General features: G+C 50.9%; 2 protein-coding genes across 2 annotated transcripts in view; both read right to left on the bottom strand.

Annotated features, from left to right (window-relative positions):
• Positions 1 to 673: 673 nt before the first annotated feature.
• LOC142468446 (cytohesin-3-like) lies at positions 674 to 22201 on the bottom strand. The gene is made up of 6 exons (XM_075575055.1): positions 21974 to 22201; positions 10885 to 10999; positions 8112 to 8188; positions 7931 to 8002; positions 5389 to 5534; positions 674 to 2458 (listed from the first exon to the last, which is right to left on the bottom strand). The coding sequence occupies exons 1-6, from the start codon at positions 22199 to 22201 to the stop codon at positions 2383 to 2385; spliced, it is 714 nt and encodes a 237-aa protein (XP_075431170.1). The 3' UTR covers positions 674 to 2382.
• Positions 22202 to 22261: 60 nt separating this feature from the next.
• Positions 22262 to 25463, bottom strand: part of KCTD17 (potassium channel tetramerization domain containing 17) — an 11117-nt gene continuing 7915 nt past the window's right edge. Inside the window, exon 4 of the mRNA XM_075575054.1 lies at positions 22262 to 22277. Coding sequence (XP_075431169.1) covers positions 22262 to 22277 — 16 coding nt within the window. The remainder of the gene's footprint in view (positions 22278 to 25463) is intronic.

The raw sequence follows: 25463 nt of genomic DNA, 5'->3' as shown, positions 1-25463 counted from the left end.
TGGACAGGAGGGGGGGACAGTGGACAGGAGGGGGGGGGGACAGTGGACAGGAGGGGGGGACAGTGGACAGGAGGGGGGGCAGTGGACAGGAGGGGGGGCAGTGGACAGGAGGGGGGGTGACAGTGGACAGGAGGGGGCAGTGGACAGGAGGGGGGGCAGTAGACAGGAGGGGGCAGTGGACAGGAGGGGGGGACAGCAGTGGACAGGGGGGGGGTGAAGTGGACAGCAGGGGGGACGGCAGTGGACAGGAGGGGGGGACAGTGGACAGCAGGGGGGGACAGTGGACAGGAGGGGGGGAACAGTGGACAGGAGGGGGGGACAGTGGACAGGAGGGGAGGACAGTGGACAGGAGGGGGGACAGTGGACAGGAGGGGGGGGACAGTGGACAGGAGGGGGGGGACAGTGGACAGGAGGGGGGGTAGTGGACAGGAGGGGGGGGGACAGTGGACAGGAGGGGGGGGACAGTGGACAGGAGGGGGGTACAGTGGACAGGAGGGGGGGGGGGACACAGTGTCACACACACACAGTATTACACACACACACACACACACTGAGACACACACACACACACGTCTCAGTCCCGTGCGGCGCCCTTCTCGGGCGCAGGCCCCCCCCCCCCCGCAGTCCCGTGCAGCGCCTTTCTCGGGCGCAGGCCCCGCCCCCCCTCCGCAGTTCCGTGCGGCGCCGCACCCTACGGGTGAGGGAGGTGGTGTGGTCTGGGTGAGTGGGGTGGTATGGGTGAGGGGGGGTGTTGTGGTACGGGTGAGGGGGGCTGGTGTGGTACGGGTAAGGGGGGGTGGGCTGCCCCCTCCCGGCCATCAGTTCCGCCGCTTGGTCCCGGCCGGTTGCAGCGGGAGGCACCGGGGTGAGGGAGGGGAGGCGGTGTGTGTGGTGCTGTGTGGAGGGGAGACTGGAGGCGCAGGGGTGTGAGGCGGCGGTTTGGGCGGGAGGTGGTGTGCGTGTGTGTGGCAGTTTGGTGAGGCGGCAGTTGGGTGACATCATAGAGCCACCAATCTGATTGGCAAGAGGCTGGACCAATCAGATTCACCACATGTCGTTTCAACCCAATCTGATTGGCCAGATGTCGTTTCAACCCCACAACTTTGGAATTTATATATTAAGATATCACTGTAATATAAAACACATTGCACCAATAATATATTTAGGTGTTTTTTGATTCATTATCATATTTTTTAAGTTCTAAGGCCTATATCGATTAGCCGAGGTCATATTATCACTGATAATATCATAGATCAATGCACACTATGAGCCATTAGTTTCAGTAAACATCCTAGACTGTATGGGAAACTACTGTATATATTAGGCTCTACTAACCAGCAGCACATATATACTCATAGTGTGAGAGTATGTGCCGTTTTTGCTACTATATGTACCTTACAGGGCTATATCTGATCTAATGGGATTTAGTGGGCACTCACACTTGAACCCTCGCAAAGCAGCTGTACATCTCCAAGCGCTTAGTATTAGGTTTGAATTTTTTTGATTTCATCTCTAATAAACTATTAAAATATTATTTAAATTTAGTAGAGGTTGAGTGCTTATCCGAGGGTCTTTTCCTGTTTAGACACTCATTATAATACACACAACTAATTGCAGGTCTATTGATACTGTCATTTCCTTTATAGATTGACATTTCCAGTGTATATTGTGACATCATTTCCTGTATGTGCTAATACAACTTCCTGTACAGACGGACGTCACAACCTGTAGCATGAAAATGGGGACATAAGGATTTGACTTTGGCAAAGTGTCAGATGGAGTGAGTGTCACCTATTGGAAAGCAGTCTCTATCTTGTGCAGGGAGTCTCACCCATTAGAGTGTATGTCAACAATTGGAAGGCAGTCTCATTTGGAGGGCGTGTCACCCATTGGAACGCAGTCTCATTTGGAGTAAGTGTTATCCATTGGAAGCCAATCTTATTTGGAGTGAGTGTCATCTATCGGAAGGCAGTCTCGTTTGGAGTGAGTGTCACCTATTGGAAAGCAGTCTCTATCTTGTGCAGCGAGTGTCACCCATTAGAGTGAGTGTCACCAATTGGAAGGCAGTTTTATTTGGACGGCTTGTCACCCATTGGAAGGCAGTCTCCTTTAAAATGAGTGTCATTCATTGGAAGGCAGTCTCATTTGGAGTGAGTGTCACCTATTGAAAGGCAGTCTCATTTGGAGTGAGTGTCACCTATTGGAAGGCAGTCTCATTTGAAGTGTCTTCCTAATTTAGAGTTGGTCTCTTGGAGTGAGTGTCATTCATTAATAGGAGTGTCCCTCCTGGGCCCCCGGTCCTGCTGTGCACAGATGTCACATCCTGGACATTGGGACACTATACATTGGGACACTGGACATTAGGACACTGCTTCTCTTCCCTCAGTGACACTTTTTGGCTGTTTTCTTCTTGCAGGTGGAGACCAGATCATAGAACGGGTCCCGAGAAATGCTGGATCTGAAGGAGGGAAAGAGAAGGGCTGAGCGAGAGAGACGAGCTGAGCGAGAGAGATGGGCTGAGCGAGAGAGATGGGCTGAGCGAGAGAGACGGGCTGAGAGAGAGAGACGGGCTGAGAGAGAGAGACGGGCTGAGCGAGAGAGACGGGCTGAGCGAGAGAGACATAAGAATCTGACAGAGAGAGAAAGGGACAGCCTGAGAGAGACAGCCTGTGAGAGAGACAGCCTGAGAGAGATAAGAGTCTGATAGAGAGACAGCCTGAGAGAGATAAAAGTCTGATAGAGAGAGAAAGAGACAACCTGAGAGACAGCCTGAGACAGATTAGAGTCTTGAGACTGAGACAGCCTGAGAGAGAGACAGCCTGCGAGAGAGCCTGAGACAGAGAGTCTGAGAAATAGAGAGAATCGGAGAGAGTCTGAGAGAGAGACAGCCAGAGAGAGAGAGACAACCGGAGAGAGAGACAGCCGGAGGGAGATAAGAGTCTGACAGAGAGAGAAAGAGACAGCCTGATGGAGAGACGGCCTGAAACAGAGAAAGAGAGACATCTTGAAACACAGGGAGTGAAACAGCCGGAGAGAGAAAGAGACAGTCAGAGAGATAAAAGTCTGACAGAGACTCTCTCCGAATGTGGGACAGTCTAAGTTTAAATACAAGCTGAGTAGCCCAAACTCTCTAATGACCGCCATTTTTGGGAAGAAGGATTTTTCCCCAGGATGCTCCAAACAAATGTTCGCAAACTGGAGACAAGCAAACGTTATCAGACTCTTTGATATCAGCCACAATCTTAAGACTGTCCCCTGTGACGAACTGGTAAAGGATAAAGGAATCCCGTCGGGTGAGATCTTTCGTTATCTCAAGATTAGGGCCTTCTATGCCAAAATCATGCCCACTACACCAGTTTCTCTCTTTAAGAAGCTCTGTCTAGGTGCAGACTCAAACCAGAGGTTAATCTGGAAGTGATATGGTCAGTTCTCCCTTCCAGCTGCAGAATCCCAAGCCAAGCTTCATTCTGTGAAAAAGTGGGAGAACGACCTGTGGGAGGAGCTGGAAGCGGGTGACTGGGAGGACATTTTTGAATCTGTGGCTAAAAGCTCCATCTGCTCAACTATCCGGGAGAATGCATAGAAAGTTATGACTCTCTGGTACAACATCCCGACAACATAGCTAAATATGTCCCAAGATGCCCACCCTATGCCCTAAAGGCTGTGGTGAAGTTGCCACCCTCCTACATATGTGGTGGTCCTGCCCAAGGGTGTATGATCTTTGGAGACAGGTGAAATCCTGGATCCAGCAGATACTGGGTTCAGAGATTCCCATGGACCCTTGGTTGTTTCTTTTAAACAAACCACTCCAGGAACACACCAGGGCTACAAACAAGCTAATTACTCATATCTCCACGGCGAACAAGATGCGCCATTGTGAGTCCATGGAAGCAGGACAAACTCCCACCAATTGTGTCTATTAGAAACAAGCTGTGGTTTATTTGTATGATGGAAAAGCTGACGAGCTTCCTTAATGATACATACCAACATTTCCAGAAAGTCTGGACCAGGACTCTCTGAACCTATAACCCCCGAGATCATCTATCCCGCCTCTTCTCCCGTAGAAAGTCTAGTTGTTTCCCCCCGTCGTCCATCCACAGAAAACGTATTATGTCCTATTAGTATCTATTTAAGGTCTCAGTCCGGCTTTTTCATCCTAGTCAAATAAGCTCCCACATGTTATCCATTCCCACCACTCCATCTCAAAACTGTTTGAAGTATTAAGAATTGCTGACTCCCCATGATGATGTCTCACCTCCTCCCCCCTCCCTTCCCTAACTCTCCCTTTTTTTATGTACCCGCTCCCCACCCTCTCTCCACTATCACTCACTCTGGAATGTTTTACCTCCTGTATACTTCTGCTTGAAAACCCAATACAAATTTTGTTTAAAAAAAAAAAGTCTGACAGAGAGGGATAGAGACAGCCTGAGGGAGAGATGGCCTGAAAGAGAGACAGCCTGAGGGAGAGACAGCCTGAAAGATGGCCTGAAAGAGAGACAGCCTGAGGGAGAGATGGCCTGAAAGAGAGACAGCCTGAGGGAGAGATGGCCTGAAAGAGAGACAGCCTGAGGGAGAGACAGCCTGAGGGAGAGATGGCCTGAAAGAGAGACAGCTTAAACACAGGGAGCGAAACAGCCTGAGAGAGAAAGGCAGCATAAGAGACAGCCTGCGACAGCACGAAAGATAGAGCCTGTGAGGGAGAGAGTCAGGCCGAGCTCAGACTGGCTGCGACGTCCGCGCCTCCGCCGGCGCTTGGGGGCGTGGTGGGGGTGGGGGCATGACGCGACTGCAGCCCCAAATTTCAATTTGGGTTGTGGCAGCAAAATGTGGCAGCGTTAGCGCTGTAGTTTGCGCCACAAGCAGTTTGTAGTGTGACAACTGTCACCCACTAGCCTCAGAGTGACGATCGTGCGTGCTCACGTAAGCTCGCGCACCTCGCAACGCGGCCTGTCTGAGCGAGGCATGATTTATGCATTGCATTATTTATTAACCTGCAATAGTGCCGATCGGAGCACTATCGCATGGAAACTCCTATTGACTTAAATGGGAATTTCTGGGCGATACTGCCCTGATCGGCACTATCAGTTGAACGAATGATCCGCTAAAAGGGAGAGACCGCCAGAGAGAGAAACAAAATGGAGTGCACAGAGATCACCATAAAAGGCAAGAGAGACAGTGGAAGAGTTGAGATATAGAGCGTGGTTGTATACAACATCGTAGCAGCCGTATCCGTCCCGGGGAGGTGATTATTCATCGCACATTGTAACACCCCTGATGGGCGCAACACGAGAGTGTCTTCATAGTGTGTACAGAGCCCTGCACAACTCGTGTACACGCTCTGTGTACACACGGACCACGTGTGGGTGGTTGGTGGTGAAAGTCCCTCACCTGACGCTCTGCACCCAGGACTCTCTCTCTTCGTGGCTTGAAGCAGACAGACGATACGACTGGTGGTTCCCCTGCACCATCCGTCCGTCCCCGTGACTCTTACAGGCTTTGATAGTCTGTCCTTCCGCATGCAGGGAAAAGCAATGCTGGGGGGCGGGGGGGGGGGAGGAGGGGGAGAGAGAAAAGGAGTGGGGATGAGAGAGAGGAGGAAAAAAATGAAAGGGGGGAGAGGGTGGATGGAGGTGAGGAGAAAAGAGTGTGAGAGGGAGTACAGAAGGGGGAGAGTGTGAGAGGGAGTACAGAAGGAGGAGAGTAAGAGGGAGTACAGAAGGGGGAGAGTGTGAAAGGGGGTACAGAAGGGGGGGAGTGTGAGAGGGAGTACAGAAGGGGGAGAGTAAGAGGGAGTACAGAAGGGGGAGCGTGTGAAAGGAGGTACAGAAGGGGGGGAGTGTGAGAGGGAGTACAGAAGGGGGAGAGTGTGAAGGGGAGTACAGAAGGGGGAGAGTGTGAGGGGGAGTACAGAATGGGGAGAGTGGGGGAGTACAGAAGGGAGAGAGTGTGAGAGGGAGTACAGAAGGGGGAGAGTGTGAGAGGGGAGTACAGAAGGGGGAGAGTGTGAGAGGGAGTACAGAAGGGGGAGAGTGTGAGAGGGAGTACAGAAGGGGGAGAGTGTGAGGGGGAGTACAGAAGGGGGAGAGTGTGAGAGGGAGTACAGAAGGGGGAGAGTGTGAGAGGGAGTACAGAAGGGGGAGAGTGTGAGAGGGAGTACAGAAGGGGGAGAGTGTGAGGGGGAGTACAGAAGGGGGGGAGCACAGAAGGGGGAGAGTGTGAGAGGGAGTACAGAAGGGGGAGAGTGTGAGGGGGAGTACAGAAGGGGAGAGTGTGAGAGGGAGTACAGAAGGGGGGGAGTGTGAGAGGGAATACAGAAGGGGGAGAGTGTGAGGGGGAGTACAGAAGGGGGAGAGTGTGAGGGGGAGTACAGAAGGGGGAGAGTGTGAGAGGGAGTACAGAAGGGGGAGAGTATGAGGGGGAGTACAGAAGGGGGAGAGTGTGAGGGGGAGTACAGAAGGGGGAGAGTGTGAGGGGGAGTACAGAATGGGGAGAGTGAGGGGGAGTACAGAAGGGAGAGAGTGTGAGAGGGAGTACAGAAGGGGGAGAGTGTGAGAGGGGAGTACAGAAGGGGGAGAGTGTGAGAGGGAGTACAGAAGGGGGAGAGTGTGAGAGGGAGTACAGAAGGGGGAGAGTGTGAGGGGGAGTACAGAAGGGGGAGAGTGTGAGAGGGAGTACAGAAGGGGGAGAGTGTGAGAGGGAGTACAGAAGGGGGAGTACAGAATGGGGGGAGTACAGAAGGGGGAGAGTGTGAGAGGGAGTACAGAAGGGGGAGAGTGTGAGGGGGAGTACAGAAGGGGAGAGTGTGAGAGGGAGTACAGAAGGGGGGGAGTGTGAGAGGGAATACAGAAGGGGGAGAGTGTGAGGGGGAGTACAGAAGGGGGAGAGTGTGAGGGGGAGTACAGAAGGGGGAGAGTGTGAGAGGGAGTACAGAAGGGGGAGAGTATGAGGGGGAGTACAGAAGGGGGAGAGTGTGAGAGGGAGTACAGAAGGGGGAGAGTGTGAGGGGGAGTACAGAAGGTGAGAGTGTGAGAGGGAGTACAGAAGGGGAGAGTGTGAGAGGGAGTACAGAAGGGGGACAGTGTGAGAGGGTACAGAAGGGGGGGGGTGTGAGGGGGAGTACAGAAGGGGGGGGAGTGTGAGAGGGAGTACAGAAGGGGGAGAGTGTGAGAGGGAGTACAGAAGGGGGAGAGTGTGAGAGGGAGTACAGAAGGGGAGTGTGTGAGAGGGAGTACAGAAGGGGGGGGAGTGTGAGAGGGAGTACAGAAGGGGAGCGTGTGAGAGGGGGTACAGAAGGGGAGAGTGTGAAAGGGGGTACAGAAGGGGAGAGTGTGAAAGGGGGTACAGAAGGGGAGAGTGTGAAAGGGGGTACAGAAGGGGGAGAGTGTGAGAGGGAGTACAGAAGGGGGAGAGTGTGAGAGGGAGTACAGAAGGGGGAGAATGTGAGAGGAAGTACAGAAGGGGGAGAATGTGAGAGGGAGTACAGAAGGGGGAGAGTGTGAGAGGGAGTACAGAAGGGGGAGAGTGTGAGAGGGAGTACAGAAGGGGGAGAATGTGAGAGGGAGTACAGAAGGGGGAGAATGTGAGAGGGAGTACAGAGGGGGAGAGTGTGAGAGGGAGTACAGAGGGGGAGAGTGTGAGAGGGAGTACAGAGGGGGAGAGTGTGAGACGGAAGAAAGAGAGACAAAAGAGGAAAACAGCATAAGATGGAGGATACAATTATGAGCATATGAGAAGAAAAAAGAGGTGAGAGGAAGGAGTGGAGAAAGAGTAGAGAGGTTGGGATAGAAGGGTAGAAGAGTGGAGACAGAGCAATATGTAAGGAAAGGGGGAGGAGAAAAGTGGAAATTATACTCCTTGTACTATACTCTTTGCATAGTGACTCTGCCACCAGTAAGAAATGTCCACTGTCTCCTCTACTATTTATACCTACCGGCTTCTTGGGATCTTCCACTATCTGAATGGATAGGTTTTCCAGGGGGATAATTCCAAGGGGCTCTTTATCCTTGTGGGAATGAGAGATACATTGGTGTTAGTGCCTTTCCCCCTATCCGTGATACCCTGAATGCCTTTCCCAGTGGTACATTCTTCTCTCAGCAGCTCCCCCCTCTCACCGTGGTACATTCGAAGTAATACAGACAGTTGTCCTTGAGAATGAACCATCGCTTTTTCCATGTCTTGACACGGCCACCTGTGAAGGGGAAGAGGAGGGGGGAAAACGTGGGACACAGTCACTCCAAATCCCATAACTCCCGTGACCTGCCATTCTCCTGCCACAACCCTGATCTACATGCTACTGAAACTGTGAATACTAAACTGAGCACCGCGCACAAATCCTCTCTCCCATTGGCGAGGCCCAGGGATATGAAGACCACTCCAGCACGGAAAGGACAGAGTGTGGCAGATAGGAAGGAGCAGCTAGCATGGCACAGAGGAAGGAGCAGCTAGCGTGGCACAGAGGAAGGAGCAGCTAGCGTGACAGAGAGGAAGGAGCAGCTAGCGTGGCACAGAGGAAGGAGCAGCTAGCGTGGCACAGAGGAAGGAGCAGCTAGCGTGGCACAGAGGAAGGAGCAGCTAGTGTGGCACAGAGGAAGGAGCAGCTAGCGTGGCACAGAGGAAGGAGCAGCTAGCGTGGCACAGAGGAAGGAGCAGCTAGCATGGCACAGAGGAAGGAGCAGCTAGCGTGGCACAGAGGAAGGAGCAGTTAGTGTGGCACAGAGGAAGGAGCAGCTAGCGTGGCACAGAATAAGGAGCAGATAGCGTGGCACAGAGGAAGGAGCAGCTAGTGTGGCACAGAGGAAGGAGCAGCTAGCGTGGCACAGAGGAAGGAGCAGCTAGCGTGGCACAGAGGAAGGAGCAGCTAGCGTGGCACAGAGGAAGGAGCAGCTAGCGTGGCACAGAGGAAGGAGCAGCTAGCGTGGCACAGAGGAAGGAGCAGCTAGCGTGGCACAGAGGAAGGAGCAGCTAGCGTGGCACAGAGGAAGGAGCAGCTAGCGTGGCACAGAGGAAGGAGCAGCTAGTGTGGCACAGAGGAAGGAGCAGCTAGCGTGGCACAGAGGAAGGAGCGGTTAGCGTGACAGAGATATCATATTTAGAATAGTTTTGTGCCTATCCCCTGCATTTTTGAGTTCTCTTAATGTATAGCCTCTGAAACCTCAGCTGGGAGGCTGTTCAAGGAATTCACTGCATTTCCGTGAAGAATGACTTCCTCACAAGTCTCCTAGAGCATGACGCCAGCACTTCTCTCTCTCTGAAACGTGCTTCCCTCTTGTACTTTGTTGCTACCCCGGAATGTACTGTATTTAAAAGTAATGTGTTAGATAATATGCCCCCTCGCTCTTCTCCCCTCCAAGCTGCAGATATTGAGGTCCTTTAGTCCGTGAAAGGGAAAGGGAGAGCATGAGGGAGAAGTGAGGATGGAGAGAGAGGTAAGGAGAGATATGAGGAGAGGTGAGGATGGAGAGAGAGAGGTGAGGAGAGAGGTGAAGAGAGAGCGCAAGAAAGACGCGAGGAGAGAGAGCGAGAGAGAGATGAGAAGAGAGAGTGAGAGATGAGGAGAGAGCGTGAGAGAGGTGAGGAGAAAGAGCGAGAGAGATGATGAGAGAGAGGTGAGGAGAGAGATGTGAGGAGAGAGAGCGAGAGAGATATGAGGTGAGGTGAGAGAGAGGGATGAGGAGAGAGAGGTGAGAGAGAGAGCATAAGAGAGGTGAGGAGGAAGAGCGAGAGAGATGATGAGAGAGAGGTGAGGAGAGAGAGCGAGACAGAGATGAGGTGAGAGAGGGATGAGCAGAGAGAGGTGAGAGAGAGAGCGTAAGAGAGGTGAGGAGGATGAGCGAGAGAGATGATGAGAGAGAGGTGAGGAGAGAAAGCGAGAGAGAGATGAGGTGAGAGAGGGATGAGCAGAGAGAGGTGAGGAGAGAGCGTGAGAGAGGTGAGGAGAAAGAGCGAGAGATGATGAGAGAGAGGTGAGGAGAGAGCATGAGAGAGGTGAGGAGAAAGAGCGAGAGAGAGGTGAGGAGAAAGAGCGAGAGATGATGAGAGAGGGATGAGGAGAGAGAGGTGAGGAGAGAGCGTGAGAGGTGAGCAGAAAGAGCGAGAGATGATGAGAGAGAGGTGAGGAGAGAGAGGTGAGGAGAGAGCGTGAGAGAGGTGAGGAGAAAGAGCGAGAGATGATGAGAGAGAGGTGAGGAGAGAGAGGTGAGGAGAGAGCGTGAGAGAGGTGAGGAGAAAGAGCGAGAGATGATGAGAGAGGGATGAGGAGAGAGAGGTGAGGAGAGAGCATGAGAGAGGTGAGGAGAAAGAGCGAGAGATGATGAGAGAGAGGTGAGGAGAGAGCATGAGAGAGGTGAGGAGAAAGAGCGAGAGAGATGATGAGAGAGAGGTGAGCGAGCGAGAGAGAGGTGAGGAGAGAGCGAGAGATGATGAGAGAGGGATGAGGAGAGAGAGGTGAGGAGAGAGCGCGAGAGAAGTGAGGAGAAAGAGCGAGAGATGATGAGAGAGAGGTGAGGAGAGAGAGGTGAGGAGAGAGCGTGAGAGAGGTGAGGAGAAAGAGCGAGAGATGATGAGAGAGAGGTGAGGAGAGAGAGGTGAGGAGAGAGAGCGAGAGAGAGGTGAGGAGAAAGAGCGAGAGATGATGAGAGAGAGGTGAGGAGAGAGCATGAGAGAGGTGAGGAGAAAGAGCGAGAGATGATGAGAGAGAGGTGAGGAGAGAGAGCGAGAGAGAGGTGAGGAGAGAGAGAGCGAGAGAGAGGTGAGGGGAGAGATGATGAGAGAGGGGTGTCATCTGTCGGTGCGCTGCCCCCCACCCCTCCCCCCTCTTCTGGCACTATTAGCTGCAGAAAGTGTGCGCAGTGGGGGCTGGGTGTGAGAGGTCAGGCCGTGGCTCACCCAGTTTGAGCAGCCAGCCCTCCCGTTGCGGCTTGTGGAAGGCGTGCGTGAGCTCCCACGCGCCCTCCTCCTCGGGGCTCTGGAACGGCTCCTTCTTGATGTTCTCGTACATTTCCTGCCATGGGGGTGGGGGAGTGGGGGGGGGAGGGGGATGGGTAAGAGTAACACAGATGAGCTGAGGGGAGGAGCCTAGTGGTAAGAACGCTGTCCTTGCAAGTGGTTCTAATCCCAGTGTCAGCAGCTTTAGATTGTGAGCTCATGGGGGCCGGGCTGCCCTGCGTGAGGATGCAATGTGATTACTAGAGCCCCTGTGGGGGGCCCCGGGTGAAGCGAGTTCAAAACATTCTCAGCTGTTGCTGACCATAAGAAACAAAATGGAGTTTAAAAATGGCTGATTTGAGATGTTTGTTTTGCAATGCGCTTAAGCATGCGAAACAGTATACACACGTACACACATATACAGTGGTGTGAACAATAACAATCATCTGTTCCTTAGCAGGTCTTACAATTAGGTAAATACAACCTCAGATGAACAACAACACATGACATATTACTGTGTGTGTGTGTGTGTGTGTGCGTGCGTGCGTGCGTGCGTGTGTGTACACGTGACATATTAGTGTGTGTGTGTGTGTGTGTGTGTGTGTGTGTGTGTGTGTGTGTGTGTGTGTGTGTGTGTGTGTACACATGACATATTACACCGTGTCGTGATTTTTACATTTTTTTAACAATCTTTTTCCTTTATTGGGGACTTGTAGCAGAAATACAGAAAATAATAACACTGTAGAATTAGCAGTGAAGTCATAGGCCCATGACTGCGGGTTGTACAAGTCAAGTCCAATACACCATTTTCTATTTTTAGAGGTAGGTTAAAGGGAAGACAAAGGAAGGGGGAGAGATGGGAAAGACAAAGAGAGATGGGTGGGGGGGAGGGATGGGGGGGGGGCTGATGGAAGATGATAGTTCGGTCGTCTCCGTTCCCATCCATCCAGGTGAGGCTCAATATAGGGCCAGGATCTGTAGGAGAGGTGGGTCTCCGGCGCCAGGCCATGGTTCCCAGATTTTGTAAAATTGGGGCATCTTCTGCTTTAACATGGCTGTGAGCCTTTCCATGCTCATGACCGTATTTATTCTATTAACAACTGTTCTTTTGGAGGGAGCTTTTATTTGTTTCCAAGCTGCTGCGATTGAGCACCTAGCGGCTGTAAAGATAGAGGAGGTCAACCTGGATAGTGGAGAGGGGAGGTCTTCTATTGATTTTCCCAGCACATATGTCAGAGGGTCCAAGGGGACTTCCAGTCCTAGGGTTTCATGGAGAAGTTTCTGAACTCTGGTCCAGAACTTCTGGATCTCCGGACATGACCACCAAATGTGGGCCATGTCTCCCCTTTGACCACATCCTCTGCAGCACAGATCTGGTGTGCCGGGGAAGATCTGGCTCAGTCTGCTCGGTGTTAGGTACCACTGGAATAGGATTTTATAGATCTTTTCTTTTGTTATGGTGCAAATCGATGTTTTGGTAGCTGATTCCCAGACATCCTCCCAGTCCTCCATGTCCATTTGTAGGTTAAGATCAGCAGCCCACTTTTGCATGTAGGAATGGGACGTAGTGTCGACTCCATCCCCCTGTAAATCTCGGAAATTAATCCTCTCTGGTACTCGCCTTTGAGGCAGAGGGATTCAAATTTGGTCAGGGCGGAAAATTTTGGGAGAGAGCTCGAAGAAAATGTCTGATTTGTAAAAATTTAAACAGGTGGAGGTCGTGCGAGTGATACTTATCTTGGAGCTCTTGGAAGGACAGAATTTCCTCTTTCTTCAGCAGATCTGCAACCATTCTAATATTTAGGTCCTGAAATTGACCGAATTGATTGCGGGAGCACCCAGGCGGGAATTCTGGGTTTCCGAAGATGGGGGTGAGTTGAGAGGGGGATGATGAAAGGCCATACTTCCCTTTGTTTTTAAGCCAGATGGACCATGTGCATCTCATTGCCCCGAGTTCGAATTTCTGGGATCGCTTTTCTTTGTGTGCTTGGGACCATAGGATTAAAGGGAGGGGGGAGGGGGATGCGTGATGAGATTCTATCGCCAACCAGCAGTTAGAAGCCGGGGGATTATTCCAGACCACCGCCTGGCGTAGTTGGGCTGCTTGATAATATCTGATAACGTCAGGTGCGCCTAGTCCCCCCCTCGTCTTTGAGGATAGCATGACCGACCTCGGGACCCTGGGTTTACGTCGCTTCCAAATAAATTGGAATATGTGGGACTGTATGTTTTTTAATTCTGATAGTGGTATCGTGACTGGGAGGGTTTGGAAAAAGTATAGTAATCAGGGGAGGATATTCATTTTAGAGGAAACAATTCTACCAAACCAGGAGATTTGGTGGTTGTTCCATGAGTCCAAATCTTTTTTGATTTGGTCAAATAGGGGGGGGGGGGGATAGTTAGTTTGGTAAAGTGATTTGTAAGAATTGGTTATCTTTACTCCTAAATATTTTATGTGGGAAGAGTTCCATCTGTATTTATAGTTAGACTGCAATAATCTCCACACAGGTTCTGGAAGGGAAAGGTTAAGCACTTCCGATTTGTCCATATTAACCTTATAGTCAGAAACCTGGCTAAATTGATCTAGTAATTTTTGAAGGTTAGGAAGGGATATGTGTGGGTCGGCGAGGGTCAAGGTTACGTCATCCGCAAAGAGGGAGATTTTATATTCCGTGTCTGCGATCGGAATACCCTTTATACTTGGTTCGGCTCTGATTTGGGCCGCTAGTGGTTCGATTGTGATTGTGAATAGTAGTGGGGACAAGGGGCAACCTTGCCTGGTTACATTTTTTGCCATTGGGATAGGGTTTAGTTGTCCGCCTGGAAGTTTAAGATATGCTGTGGGGTTTTGGTAGAGGGCGCGAACTCCCTCTAGAAAAGGAGCTGCGAAACCGAATTTAAGCATAGTTTGGTCGAGGAAGGACCATTTGATTCGGTCAAATGCCTTTTCGGCATCAAGGCTTAGTATCATGGCTTGGAGTGTGTTGAGATGCACATGGTCAATAATATCAACAATTTTGCGGGTGTTGTCAGAGGCCTGTCTTCCTGACACAAAGCCCATTTGATCAATATGAATAAGTCTGGGGAGAATCGGGTTTAGTCTGTTTGCTAAGATCTTGCTGAAGAGTTTAAGATCTGTGTTAAGTAGGGAGATCGGTCTGTAGCTACCGCATTGTAGCGGGTCCCTTCCTTCCTTGTGGATGATGGCCTATGTTGGACTGGGAAGATGCCTGGAGTACATTATTGGTGCCTAGAAAATAGTCAATCCGCGAATAAGACTGACGAAGAGCTGAAAAGAACGTATAGTCCCTCTGACCCAGGTGCTGGGCCCTCCATATATCCACTAGGGAGAAACTTTGTAGAATTTCTCAGAACTTTTTGGTCTTTTTTTGAGTTTGGGCAGTATGGGGGGTTGCCAGTATGGTGGATTTATCTTCGTCTGGGGAGAGGACCATATTGAAGTCCCTGGCTAAGACTAGTGAGGCTTATGAAGCCTGGTCTAATGAGTCGAGTAACTTTTGGAGAAATGGAACTTGATTCTCATTGGGGGCGAATACGTTGATGAGGGAGATAGGGGATCCCGAGAGGGTGCCCTGTAAGACCAGGAATCTCCCATCTGGGTCTCGTGTTATTTTTGTTGGAGCGAAAGGGACATTGTTTTTGATCAGGATAGCCACTCCTCTTTTCTTGTTTGGGGAGGATGCGAAAAAAGCCTGGGGAAAGGTGTTCTTAAACGTATTTGGGGGCTCGGAGGAGTTAAAGTGAGTTTCTTGAATTAATATAATGTCTCCTTTGTTTTTTTTTAAGTTCTCGAAGTGCTAGTTTTCTTTTCTTAACCGAGTTAAGCCCTTTCACATCGAGAGAGATCATTTTAATGGAAGACATCAGGAAAATGTTTTGTTCCCAGAGCTATATACTCTGGGTCCCGTTTGTGTCCCATGATGGGGGTTTGTGGGCCATCTGTGAGAGGGACATCGGGGAAGTCGTAAGACACCTGCTGGGTCCTGGGGGGGTGGAGGCGCCTGATAGGTGAGAATGTGATCGGGGGGGCGGGTGATGGGGGGGAGGCGTGGGGGGGAGACACGAGGAAGAAAGAGAGTGCTGGCTTTCAGGGAGCCCATGAAAAGGTTCATTGGTCACCGTAGTGAAAAAGAAAAGGGGATCAAAAACCCCATGGAGAGCTTCCTGGGACACCAAACATGGTGCATGACAGGAATCCGAGGTCGGACACCCTCCTTTCTTGATATATAGGGGGAGACTGGCAAGCATAGAGACATATCAATACATCAAGAACATCCCTGAACCTTGTAATGGGAGATGGTGGTGGGAAGTGGGGGGTTAGGTGGGGAAGGGAGGGAAGGAGAGTGTGAATGGGGGGTAAGGTAGGGGGGGAAGGGAGGGAAGGAGAGTGTGAATGGGGGGTAAGGTAGGGGGTGAAGGAAGGCTTTAAAAACTGGAAAAAATAACCAACCTTAAACCAATTAACAGTAAAACTTTTACATTAAACATGTGGGGGGTCCGTGGATGTGGAGGGGGGAGGAGGAGGGGGAGGAGGAGGGGGGAGGGGGAAGGGGAGGAGGAGGATGGGGAGATATACCCACATGCATAACAGTTAAATACAATTGCGAGAGCATTTGTGAATATTTACATTAGATATTAAACACTTTTAAACATTTGTTAAACAGGTTTGAGGGTTCTTGATGAGTACGTAATGATACGGTTTTTAATCAGCATAGGGGGAGGGGGGGGACATGTGTGATGATGGGAAAGTGGGAGGGGCCACCTAAGAGATTAAGCATACCGGGAAACTCTAAGGCACAGCATTTCCAATAATGTGTATGGTATCGTGGTGGTGTGGGGGGGGGGGGGTGTTCCCTCAGTTATCACCACAGGGGGGGCATGAAGAGGTAGGCAGAGGGAGGAGCAGGAGAGAGGGGGGGGAGGTGAGAGGGGGAGGAGGAGAGGGGGGGGAGGAGGAGAGGGGGGGAGGAGAGGGGGGGAGGAGGAGAGAGGGGGAGGGGAGGAGGGGAGGGGGAGGGGGGCAGCAGCCTATGGACCGGTTTTTAAGAGAAAAAAAATAGAAAAAAATGGGAATGTGGCGGCTGTGTTTACATACGACCGGCCCTCTGCGCGTCTTCGTATCGGTCGTTTGTTAGTGCAGTCCATGGGATACGGGGGGTTCTGCACACAGAAACGTTCTTCAGGGGTTTGCGGGTTATTCGAGTTGATCTAACTGCGGGGGGGGGGGGGACTCATCTCTCCTGCATCATTTCAGGCAGAATGGATCTGTCCCCGCGAGAGACCGCGCACTGGCTCTCCCGAGGCTGGACGTAGAGCCGCTGGAATTCTCTGCACCTCTCTGAGAGGCTCGGGACCCATCACGTCGGCTCGATCCCAGACCTGGTCGCCCGGTCTGGACCACAGGGGGCAGCGATCAGCAAGAGGGCGAGGGAACAACGGTGAGTGGTGAGGGGGGAGGACGGAGGGGGGGGACGGGGGACTTGTTGGGGATCTTTCTTGCAGAAATGAAGAAGGCTGGTGGGGTCGTGAGCATTGAGGGGGGGGGGGAGGGACAAGCATTTGGCCGGTTTAATGTTTTGGGGTTCGTGGGGGTTCAAGAGCTGGAAATATGGGGACTACTCGGGTAGTCGAGGGAGCCAATTAGCTGGACGGATAAGAGGGTTCTTGAACGGCTGGTCGGTCGTCTTCCGTCGGCAGGGGCGGACAGGAATAGGGAGACATCAGTGGAGCCTTTGGTTAGCTATGCGCTCCGACGCGCGAGGGGTCTCAGCGTGGTCCGGTCTTGTTGGGACTTCGAGGGGCCCGGTCGGCCTCTTGCTGGGTGTTGCAGACCAAGGGCTTTTAGGAAGTCTTGGGAATCTTCAGGGTCAGATATAGTGTAATATCTGCCATTTCTGAGGACCACTAGTTTGAAGGGGAAACCCCATCTGTATTTGATTCCCCGGTCTCTCAGGGTAGTTGTGAGGGGTTTCATTTCCCTCCGCCTAGCAATAGTGACCCTGGAGAGGTCGCTGAAGATTTGAATGCTGGAATCTTCTACTCGGAGGTCTGCCACTCCTCTGCTGGCTGCCATTATTCTTTCCTTTGCGGAGTAAGCGTGCAGTTTCATCACGACGTCTCTGTGCCGATTCGGGTCTGGGGACTTGGGTCCTAGGGCCTTGTGGGCCCGGTCCATTTGTAAGTCATGTTCTGACAAGTCCGGGGAACAGCTGTAGAAAAGTTTTCCTGAGGTAGAGCTGGAGGTTATCAGGGGACACGGATTCAGGGATATTTCTGATGCGTAGGTTTTGCCTACGCTCCCTGTTTTCTTGGTCCTCGAGGGCGTCTTTTAGTTCATTAACTGCATGGCCAAGCCTGGCCATTTCGTCCTCCGTGTTGGATTGAGCTGTGAGGGCCCCGTCCATTTTGGCCTCTAAGTCCTCCGTTCTTTTGGTGAGGGAGCTCAGGTCAGATCTTAAGCCGTCCAGGGCCATCGCTAGGTCCTCCTGGAACCCCCTCCTCATCTTGAGGAAGAGGGACTCGAAGAAGTCCCTGTTCAGCCCGTGTTGTTCCATTTAAAATTGGACTAGTGGTGTGCACCCCACGGCGTGCTCCGGCTCCTCGGCGCCATCTTGGATATCGGAGCTCGGCTCCGGCTGTTTCTGCGTGGGCTGGAAGAACTTTGTTACGGGGTTCTGAACCCGTTTTTGTTTCGCATCCATTCCCTCAATGTCGGGGGGGGGGGATTGGCACACTTTCTGGTTGTTTTTTTGTTGGGGGGTATGCTCGTTCTTGTGGATTTCATAGGAGGGTGCCGGGAGCTCTCTTCCTAGTCAGCCATCCACAGTGACGTCACCGGAAGTCTAGAGCAGCATCAAGGCCCGCTCCGCTGCTCACTACGCTGCTTCTTCACTAATTAAAGTGAGGAGGAGTTAGTGTCATGATTTTTTAAGCAAAAAAAAAAGCCAAAATGAAGAAGCCATGTGTGAAAAACTAAGTATAACTTATGATTCAATAGCTTGTAGAACCACCTTTAGCAGCAATAACTTGAAGTAATCGTTTTCTGTATGACTTTATCAGTCTCTCACATCGTTGTGGAGGAATTTTGGCCCACTCTTCTTTACAACGTTGCTTCAGTTCATTGAGGTTTGCGGGCATTTGTTTATGCACAGCTCTCTTAAGGTCCAGCCACAGCATTTCAATTAGGTTGAGGTCTGGACTTTGAGTGGGCCATTGCAACACCTTGATTCTTTTCATTTTCAGCCATTCTGTTGTAGATTTGCTGGTGTGCTTGGGATCATTGTCCTGTTGCATGACCCAATTTCGGCCAAGCTTTAGCTGTCGGACAGATGTCCTCACATTTGACTCTAGAATACTTTGGTATAGAGAGGAGTTCATGGTCGACTCAATGACTGCAAGGTTCCAGGTCCTGTGGCTGCAAAAACAAGCCCAAATCATCACCCCTCCACCACCGTGCTTGACAGTTGGTATGAGGTGTTTGTGCTGATATGCTGTGTTTGGTTTTCGCCAAACGTGGCGCTGTGCATTATGGCCAAACATCTCCACTTTGGTCTCGTCTATTGAATCATAAGTTATACTTAGTTTTTCACACATGGCTTCTCCATTTTGCCTTTATTTTCTGTTAAATAAATCATGACACGGTGTAATATGTCATGTGTTGTTCATCTGAGGTTGTATTTACTTCATTTTAAGACCGGCTAAGGAACAGATGATTGTTATTATGTCCTGATATGTAAAACCATAGAATTCAAAGAGGGTGTACTTTCTTTTTCACACCACTGTATCTCTCTCTCTCTATATATATATATATGTATATATATATATATATACATGTATATATATATATATATATATATATATATATATATATATATATGTACTGTATATATATATATATATATATATATATATATATACATACACATATATTGTGTTCCTAATCATCTTGTGTACAGTATAGTATTCAGTCGAACAAAGAGATTATGTGATTGACATTAAAACCTGAGCTGAGCTTCCCCCTGAGCTGAGCTTCCCCCTGCGCTGAGCTTCCCCCTGAGCTGAGCTTCCCCCTGCGCTGAGCTTCCCCCTGCGCTGAGCTTCCCCCTGCGCTGAGCTTCCCCCTGCGCTGAGCTTCCCCTTGAGCTGAGCTTCCCCCTGCGCTGAGCTTCCCCCTGCGCTGAGCTTCCCCCTGCGCTGAGCTTCCCCGAGCTGAGCTTCCCCCTGAGCTGAGCTTCCCCCTGCGCTGAGCTTCCCTCTGCGCTGAGCTTCCCCTGCGCTGAGCTTCCCCCTGCGCTGAGCTTCCCCCTGAGCTGAGCTTCCCCCTGAGCTGAGCTTCCCCCTGCGCTGAGCTTCCCCTGCGCTGAGCTTCCCCCTGCGCTGAGCTTCCCCCTGAGCTGAGCTTCCCCCTGAGCTGAGCTTCCCCCTGAGCTGAGCTTCCCCTGCGCTGAGCTTCCCCTGAGCTGAGCTTCCCCCTGCGCTGAGCTTCCCCCTGCGCAGAGCTTCCCCCTGCGCTGAGCTTCCCCTGCGCTGAGCTTCCCCCTGAGCTGAGCTTCCCCCTGCGCTGAGCTTCCCCTTTTGCTGAGCTTCCCCCTGTGCTGAGCTTCCCCCTGCGCTGAGCTTCCCCCTGCGCTGAGCTTCCCCTGAGCTGAGCTTCCCCCTGAGCTGAGCTTCCCCTGAGCTGAACTTCCCCCTGAGCTGAACTTCCCCCTGAGCTTCCCCCTGCGTTGAGCTTCCCCCTGCGCTGAGCTTCCCCCTGCGCTGAGCTTCCCCTGAGCTGAGCTTCCCCCTGAGCTGAGCTTCCCCCTGAGCTGAGCTTCCCCTGCGCTGAGCTTCCCCCTGCGCTGAGCTTCCCCCTGCGCTGAGCTTCCCCTGAGCTGAGCTTCCCCCTGCGCTGAGCTTCCCCTGAGCTGAGCTTCCCCCTGAGCTGAGCTTCCCCCTGAGCTGAACTTCCCCCTGAGCTTCCCCCTGCGTTGAGCTTCCCCTGAGCTGAGCTTCCCCCTGAGCTGAGCTTCCCCCTGAGCTGAGCTTCCCCCTGCGCTGAGCTTCCCCCTGCGCTGAGCTTCCCCCTGCGCTGAGCTTCCCCCTGAGCTGAGCTTCCCCCTGCGCTGAGCTTCCCCTGCGCTGAGCTTCCCCTGCGCTGAGCTTCCCCCTGCGCTGAGCTTCCCCCTGCGCTGAGCTTCCCCCTGAGCTGAGCTTCCCCCTGCGCTGAGCTTCCCCTTTTGCTGAGCTTCCCCCTGTGCTGAGCTTCCCCCTGCGCTGAGCTTCCCCTGCGCTGAGCTTCCCCCTGCGCTGAGCTTCCCCCTGAGCTGAGCTTCCCCTGAGCTGAGCTTCCCCCTGAGCTGAACTTCCCCCTGAGCTTCCCCCTGCGTTGAGCTTCCCCCTGCGCTGAGCTTCCCCCTGAGCTTCCCCCTGCGCTGAGCTTCCCCCTGCGCTGAGCTTCCCCCTGAGCTTCCCCTGCGCTGAGCTTCCCCTGCGCTGAGTTTCCCCCTGAGCTTCCCCCTGCGCTGAGCTTCCCCCTGCGCTGAGCTTCCCCCTGCGCTGAGCTTCCCCCTGAGCTGAGCTTCCCCCTGCGCTGAGCTTCCCCCTGAGCTGAGCTTCCCCCTGAGCTGAGCTTCCCCCTGCGCTGAGCTTCCCCCTGAGCTGAGCTTCCCCCTGCGCTGAGTTTCCCCTGAGCTGAGCTTCCCCTGCGCTGAGCTTCCCCCTGCGCTGAGCTTCCCCCTGAGCTGAGCTTCCCCCTGCGCTGAGTTTCCCCCTGCGCTGAGTTTCCCCCTGAGCTGAGCTTCCCCCTGCGCTGAGCTTCCCCCTGAGCTGAGCTTCCCCTGCGCTGAGCTTCCTCCTGAGCTGAGCTTCCCCCCGAGCTGAGCTTCCCCCCGAGCTGAGCTTCCCCCTGCGCTGAGCTTCCCCCTGCGCTGAGCTTCCCCCTGAGCTGAGCTTCCCCCTGCGCTGAGCTTCCCCCTGCGCTGAGCTTCCCCTGCGCTGAGCTTCCCCCTGCGCTGAGCTTCCCCCTGCGCTGAGCTTCCCCCTGCGCTGTGGGGAATGGAACATTGACGTGTATATTCTATTCTGCTCACCTATCACTTTAAGTAATAATAAATCAAGGTGCAATAGAGGAAAAATGTACTGTATGGTTTCACAGATTGGTCCAAAGGGACCAAGAAAAAGACCCTCCAAAAGCATGCACTCTATGCTAGTATAAAACTGATAAGGTAAGTATTAGGAATTACAATGGTTCCTATAGAGATATCAGGGTCTTAATAAAAGCAAAAAAAATTAAAAAAATTATTACATCAATATATATGTGACAGTGGGAATTTATTCAAATAAAAACAATGTTTTAAAATCCCCGTAGAGGAGTGGTAATATGATCGTATTTAATGCCCAAAATGTATAGGCAGTTATTATATGTTTATTTTGCCTTAATGGTAAAGTTCAATATTACTGCGACATCAGCGGAGCACTATTGTCTCCAATATAGTCTAACGAAATTAATAATAATTTACGGCACTGTATAGTATATATATTTTTTGCAAAAAAAATATATACAGTCGTAAAACTGATGTCGCAGTAATATTGAACTTTACCATTAAGGCAAAATAAACATATAATAACTGCCTATACATTTTGGGCATTAAATACGATCAATATTACCCCTCCTCTACGGGGATTTTAAATCATTGTTTTTATTTGAATAAATTCCCACTGTCACATATATATTGATGTAATAATTTTTTTAATTTTTTTTTGCTTTTATTAAGACCCTGATATCTCTATAGGAACCATTGTAATTCCTAATACTTACCTTATCAGTTTTATACTATCATAGAGTGCATGCTTTTGGAGGGTCTTTTTCTTGATCCCTTCGGGACCAATCTGGGAATGGAACATTCCAAGAGGGGAAGCGGGTTCAACGTACACATGACAACGGCCTGAGCCAATCAGAGCACTCCATTCCCGCAAGCTGCCTTGCACGTTGCTGAAAGCGGAGTATTCTGATTGGCCAGAGCTGTCAGGTGGTTTGGGCATGACTCACAGTCAGTAGCTCGGCAGGGAGGTCCCCCCCTTGGTGCACCCCTCGGTGTATGGACAGGAAACGCTGCTGGTCCGGCTTCTCCTTTATGCTGGGGTTATGCAGGCTGGTGTTCAGAATGATGAGCGAGAAGGACACAATGTAGCAGCTATCTGCCCAAGGGGGTAACACAAGAGGGGGCAATAGAACAAGGTCAGCAGAGGTGCAAGGGATTGACAAGCAGGCGGTCATTAACCGTTTCGCTGCCACGCGGGGCCTGCCAACGGTTCCACAGATTTCAGTGTCGTCTCGTTAGGTTATAAGGTCACTTTAGCGACAACAGATAGTAAGCTCTTCAGCGCAATGAGTCAATGCGCCTGGGAAATGATACTATGTATAGCACTGCGTACACTGCCAGCGCTGTGTGGGAAACATAGCATGATAAAAGTCTGTGATTTGGTGGGTGTCACTAAGAGAAGGTATATATTGCACTTGTTATAATGGGGTGGATCGTACTCTGCACCACTGAGCATCAATTTGTAGGTGTCCAAATAACTCCTTATCTAACCATCTACGTCACACGGTACTATTGTGAGATATATATATATATGGGTGCGGAAAATGGCGCAGTGCAAGCTTAATTTGTGGGTTGGTATACACAGAGTGCGCTGGGTGGCTGGATTCCCTGCTGCTGGGGTACAGGTCGCAGACAGCTGGTAATTACGTTGTTCGTTTGGGGAACTAGGTCTGATTCCCGGACTCAAGCATCTCTGCGTTACATAATCTCACCCAACACGAAACCTGACAGCACTTCCCCAAAGGGACGCGATGCGGTCACAGACACACTGCTATATCTGTCTATAGCTATGTATGTATGTATGTATGTATATAAATATATATATATACACACACACACACACACACACACACACACACACACACACACACACACACACACACACACGTGTATTGTACATATACTGCTCTGCGTATACATACAGACACTGCTCTGCGTATACATACAGACACTGCTCTGCGTATACATACAGACACTGCTCTGCGTATACATACAGACACTGCTCTGCGTATACATACAAACACTGCTCTGCGTATACATACAGACACTGCTCTGCGTATACATACAGACACTGCTCTGCGTATACATACAGAAACTGCTCTGCGTATACATACAGACACTGCTCTGCGTATACATACAAACACTGCTCTGCGTATACATACAGACACTGCTCTGCATATACATACAGACACTGCTCTGCGTATACATACAGACACTGCTCTGCGTATACATACAGACACTGCTCTGCGTATACATACAGACACTGCTCTGCGTATACATACAGACACTGCTCTGCGTATACATACAGACACTGCTCTGCGTATACATACAGACACTGCTCTGCGTATACTTACAGACACTGCTCTGCGTATACTTACAGACACTGCTCTGCGTATACATACAAACACTGCTCTGCGTATACATACAGACACTGCTCTGCGTATACATACAGACACTGCTCTGCGTATACATACAGACACTGCTCTGCGTATACATACAGACACTGCTCTGCGTATACATACAGACACTGCTCTGCGTATACATACAGACACTGCTCTGCGTATACATACAGACACTGCTCTGCGTATACATACAGACACTGCTCTGCGTATACATACAGACACTGCTCTGCGTATACATATAGACACTGCTCTGCGTATACATACAGACACTGCTCTGCGTATACATACAGACACTGCTCTGCGTATACATACAGACACTGCTCTGCGAATACATACAGACACTGCTCTGCGTATACATACAGACACTGCTCTGCGTATACATACAGACACTGCTCTGCGTATACATACAGACACTGCTCTGCGTATACATACAGACACTGCTCTGCGTATACATACAGACACTGCTCTGCGTATACATACAGACACTGCTCTGCGTATACATACAGACACTGCTCTGCGTATACATACAGACAATGCTCTGCGTATACATACAGACACTGCTCTGCGTATACATACAGACACTGCTCTGCGTATACATACAGACACTGCTCTGCGTATACATACAGACACTGCTCTGCGTATACATACAGACACTGCTCTGCGTATACATACAGACACTGCTCTGCGTATACATACAGACACTGCTCTGCGTATACATATAGACACTGCTCTGTGTATACACACAGACACTGCTCTGCGTATACATACAGACACTGCTCTGCGTATACATACAGACACTGCTCTGCGTATACATACAGACACTGCTCTGCGTATACATACAGACACTGCTCTGCGTATACATACAGACACTGCTCTGCGTATACATACAGACACTGCTCTGCGTATACATACAGACACTGCTCTGCGTATACATACAGACACTGCTCTGCGTATAGACGCACTGCTCTGCGTATACATACAGACACTGCTCTGCGTATACATACAGACACTGCTCTGCGTATACATACAGACACTGCTCTGTGAATACATACAGACACTGCTCTGCGTATACATACAGACACTGCTCTGCGTATACATACAGACACTGCTCTGCGTATACATACAGACACTGCTCTGCGTATACATACAGACACTGCTCTGGTATACATACAGACACTGCTCTGCGTATACATACAGACACTGCTCTGCGTATACATACAGACACTGCTCTGCGTATACATACAGACACTGCTCTGCGTATACATACAGACACTGCTCTGCGTATACATACAGACACTGCTCTGCGTATACATACAGACACTGCTCTGCGTATACATACAGACACTGCTCTGCGTATACATACAGACACTGCTCTGCGTATACATACAGACACTGCTCTGCGTATACATACAGACACTGCTCTGCGTATACATACAGACACTGCTCTGCGTATACATACAGACACTGCTCTGCGTATACATACAGACACTGCTCTGCGTATACATACAGACACTGCTCTGCGTATACATACAGACACTGCTCTGCGTATACATACAGACACTGCTCTGCGTATACATACAGACACTGCTCTGCGTATACATACAGACACTGCTCTGCGTATACATACAGACACTGCTCTGCGTATACATACAGACACTGCTCTGCGTATACATACAGACACTGCTCTGAGTATACATACAGACACTGCTCTGCGTATACATACAGACACTGCTCTGCGTATACTACAGACACTGCTCTGCGTATACATACAGACACCTGCTCTGCGTATACATACAGACACTGCTCTGCGTATACATACAGACACTGCTCTGCGTATACATACAGACACTGCTCTGCGTAGATACATACAGACACTGCTCTGCGTATACATACAGACACTGCTCTGCGTATACATACAGACACTGCTCTGCGTATACATACAGACACTGCTCTATGTATACATACAGACACTGCTCTGCGTATACATACAGACACTGCTCTGCGTATACATACAGACACTGCTCTGCGTATACAT

The sequence above is a fragment of the Ascaphus truei genome, chromosome 17 (assembly GCF_040206685.1).
Source record: "Ascaphus truei isolate aAscTru1 chromosome 17, aAscTru1.hap1, whole genome shotgun sequence".
Lineage (NCBI taxonomy): Eukaryota > Metazoa > Chordata > Amphibia > Anura > Ascaphidae > Ascaphus > Ascaphus truei.
The sequence above is the reverse complement of the archived record's forward strand: the minus strand, read 5'-3'. Positions and strand labels throughout refer to the sequence as shown.

Coding starts and splice junctions, on each gene's coding strand:
- LOC142468446 (XM_075575055.1), bottom strand. CDS start 22,201: ATGACCGCCTGCTTGTCAATCCCTTGCACCTCTGCTGACCTTGTTCTA. Junction 8,189..10,884: donor GGGCTGGCTGCTCAAACTGG/GTGAGCCACGGC, acceptor TCCCCTTCACAG/GTGGCCGTGTCAAGACATGG. Junction 5,535..7,930: donor TGGAAGATCCCAAGAAGCCG/GTAGGTATAAAT, acceptor CCCGCCCCCCAG/CATTGCTTTTCCCTGCATGC.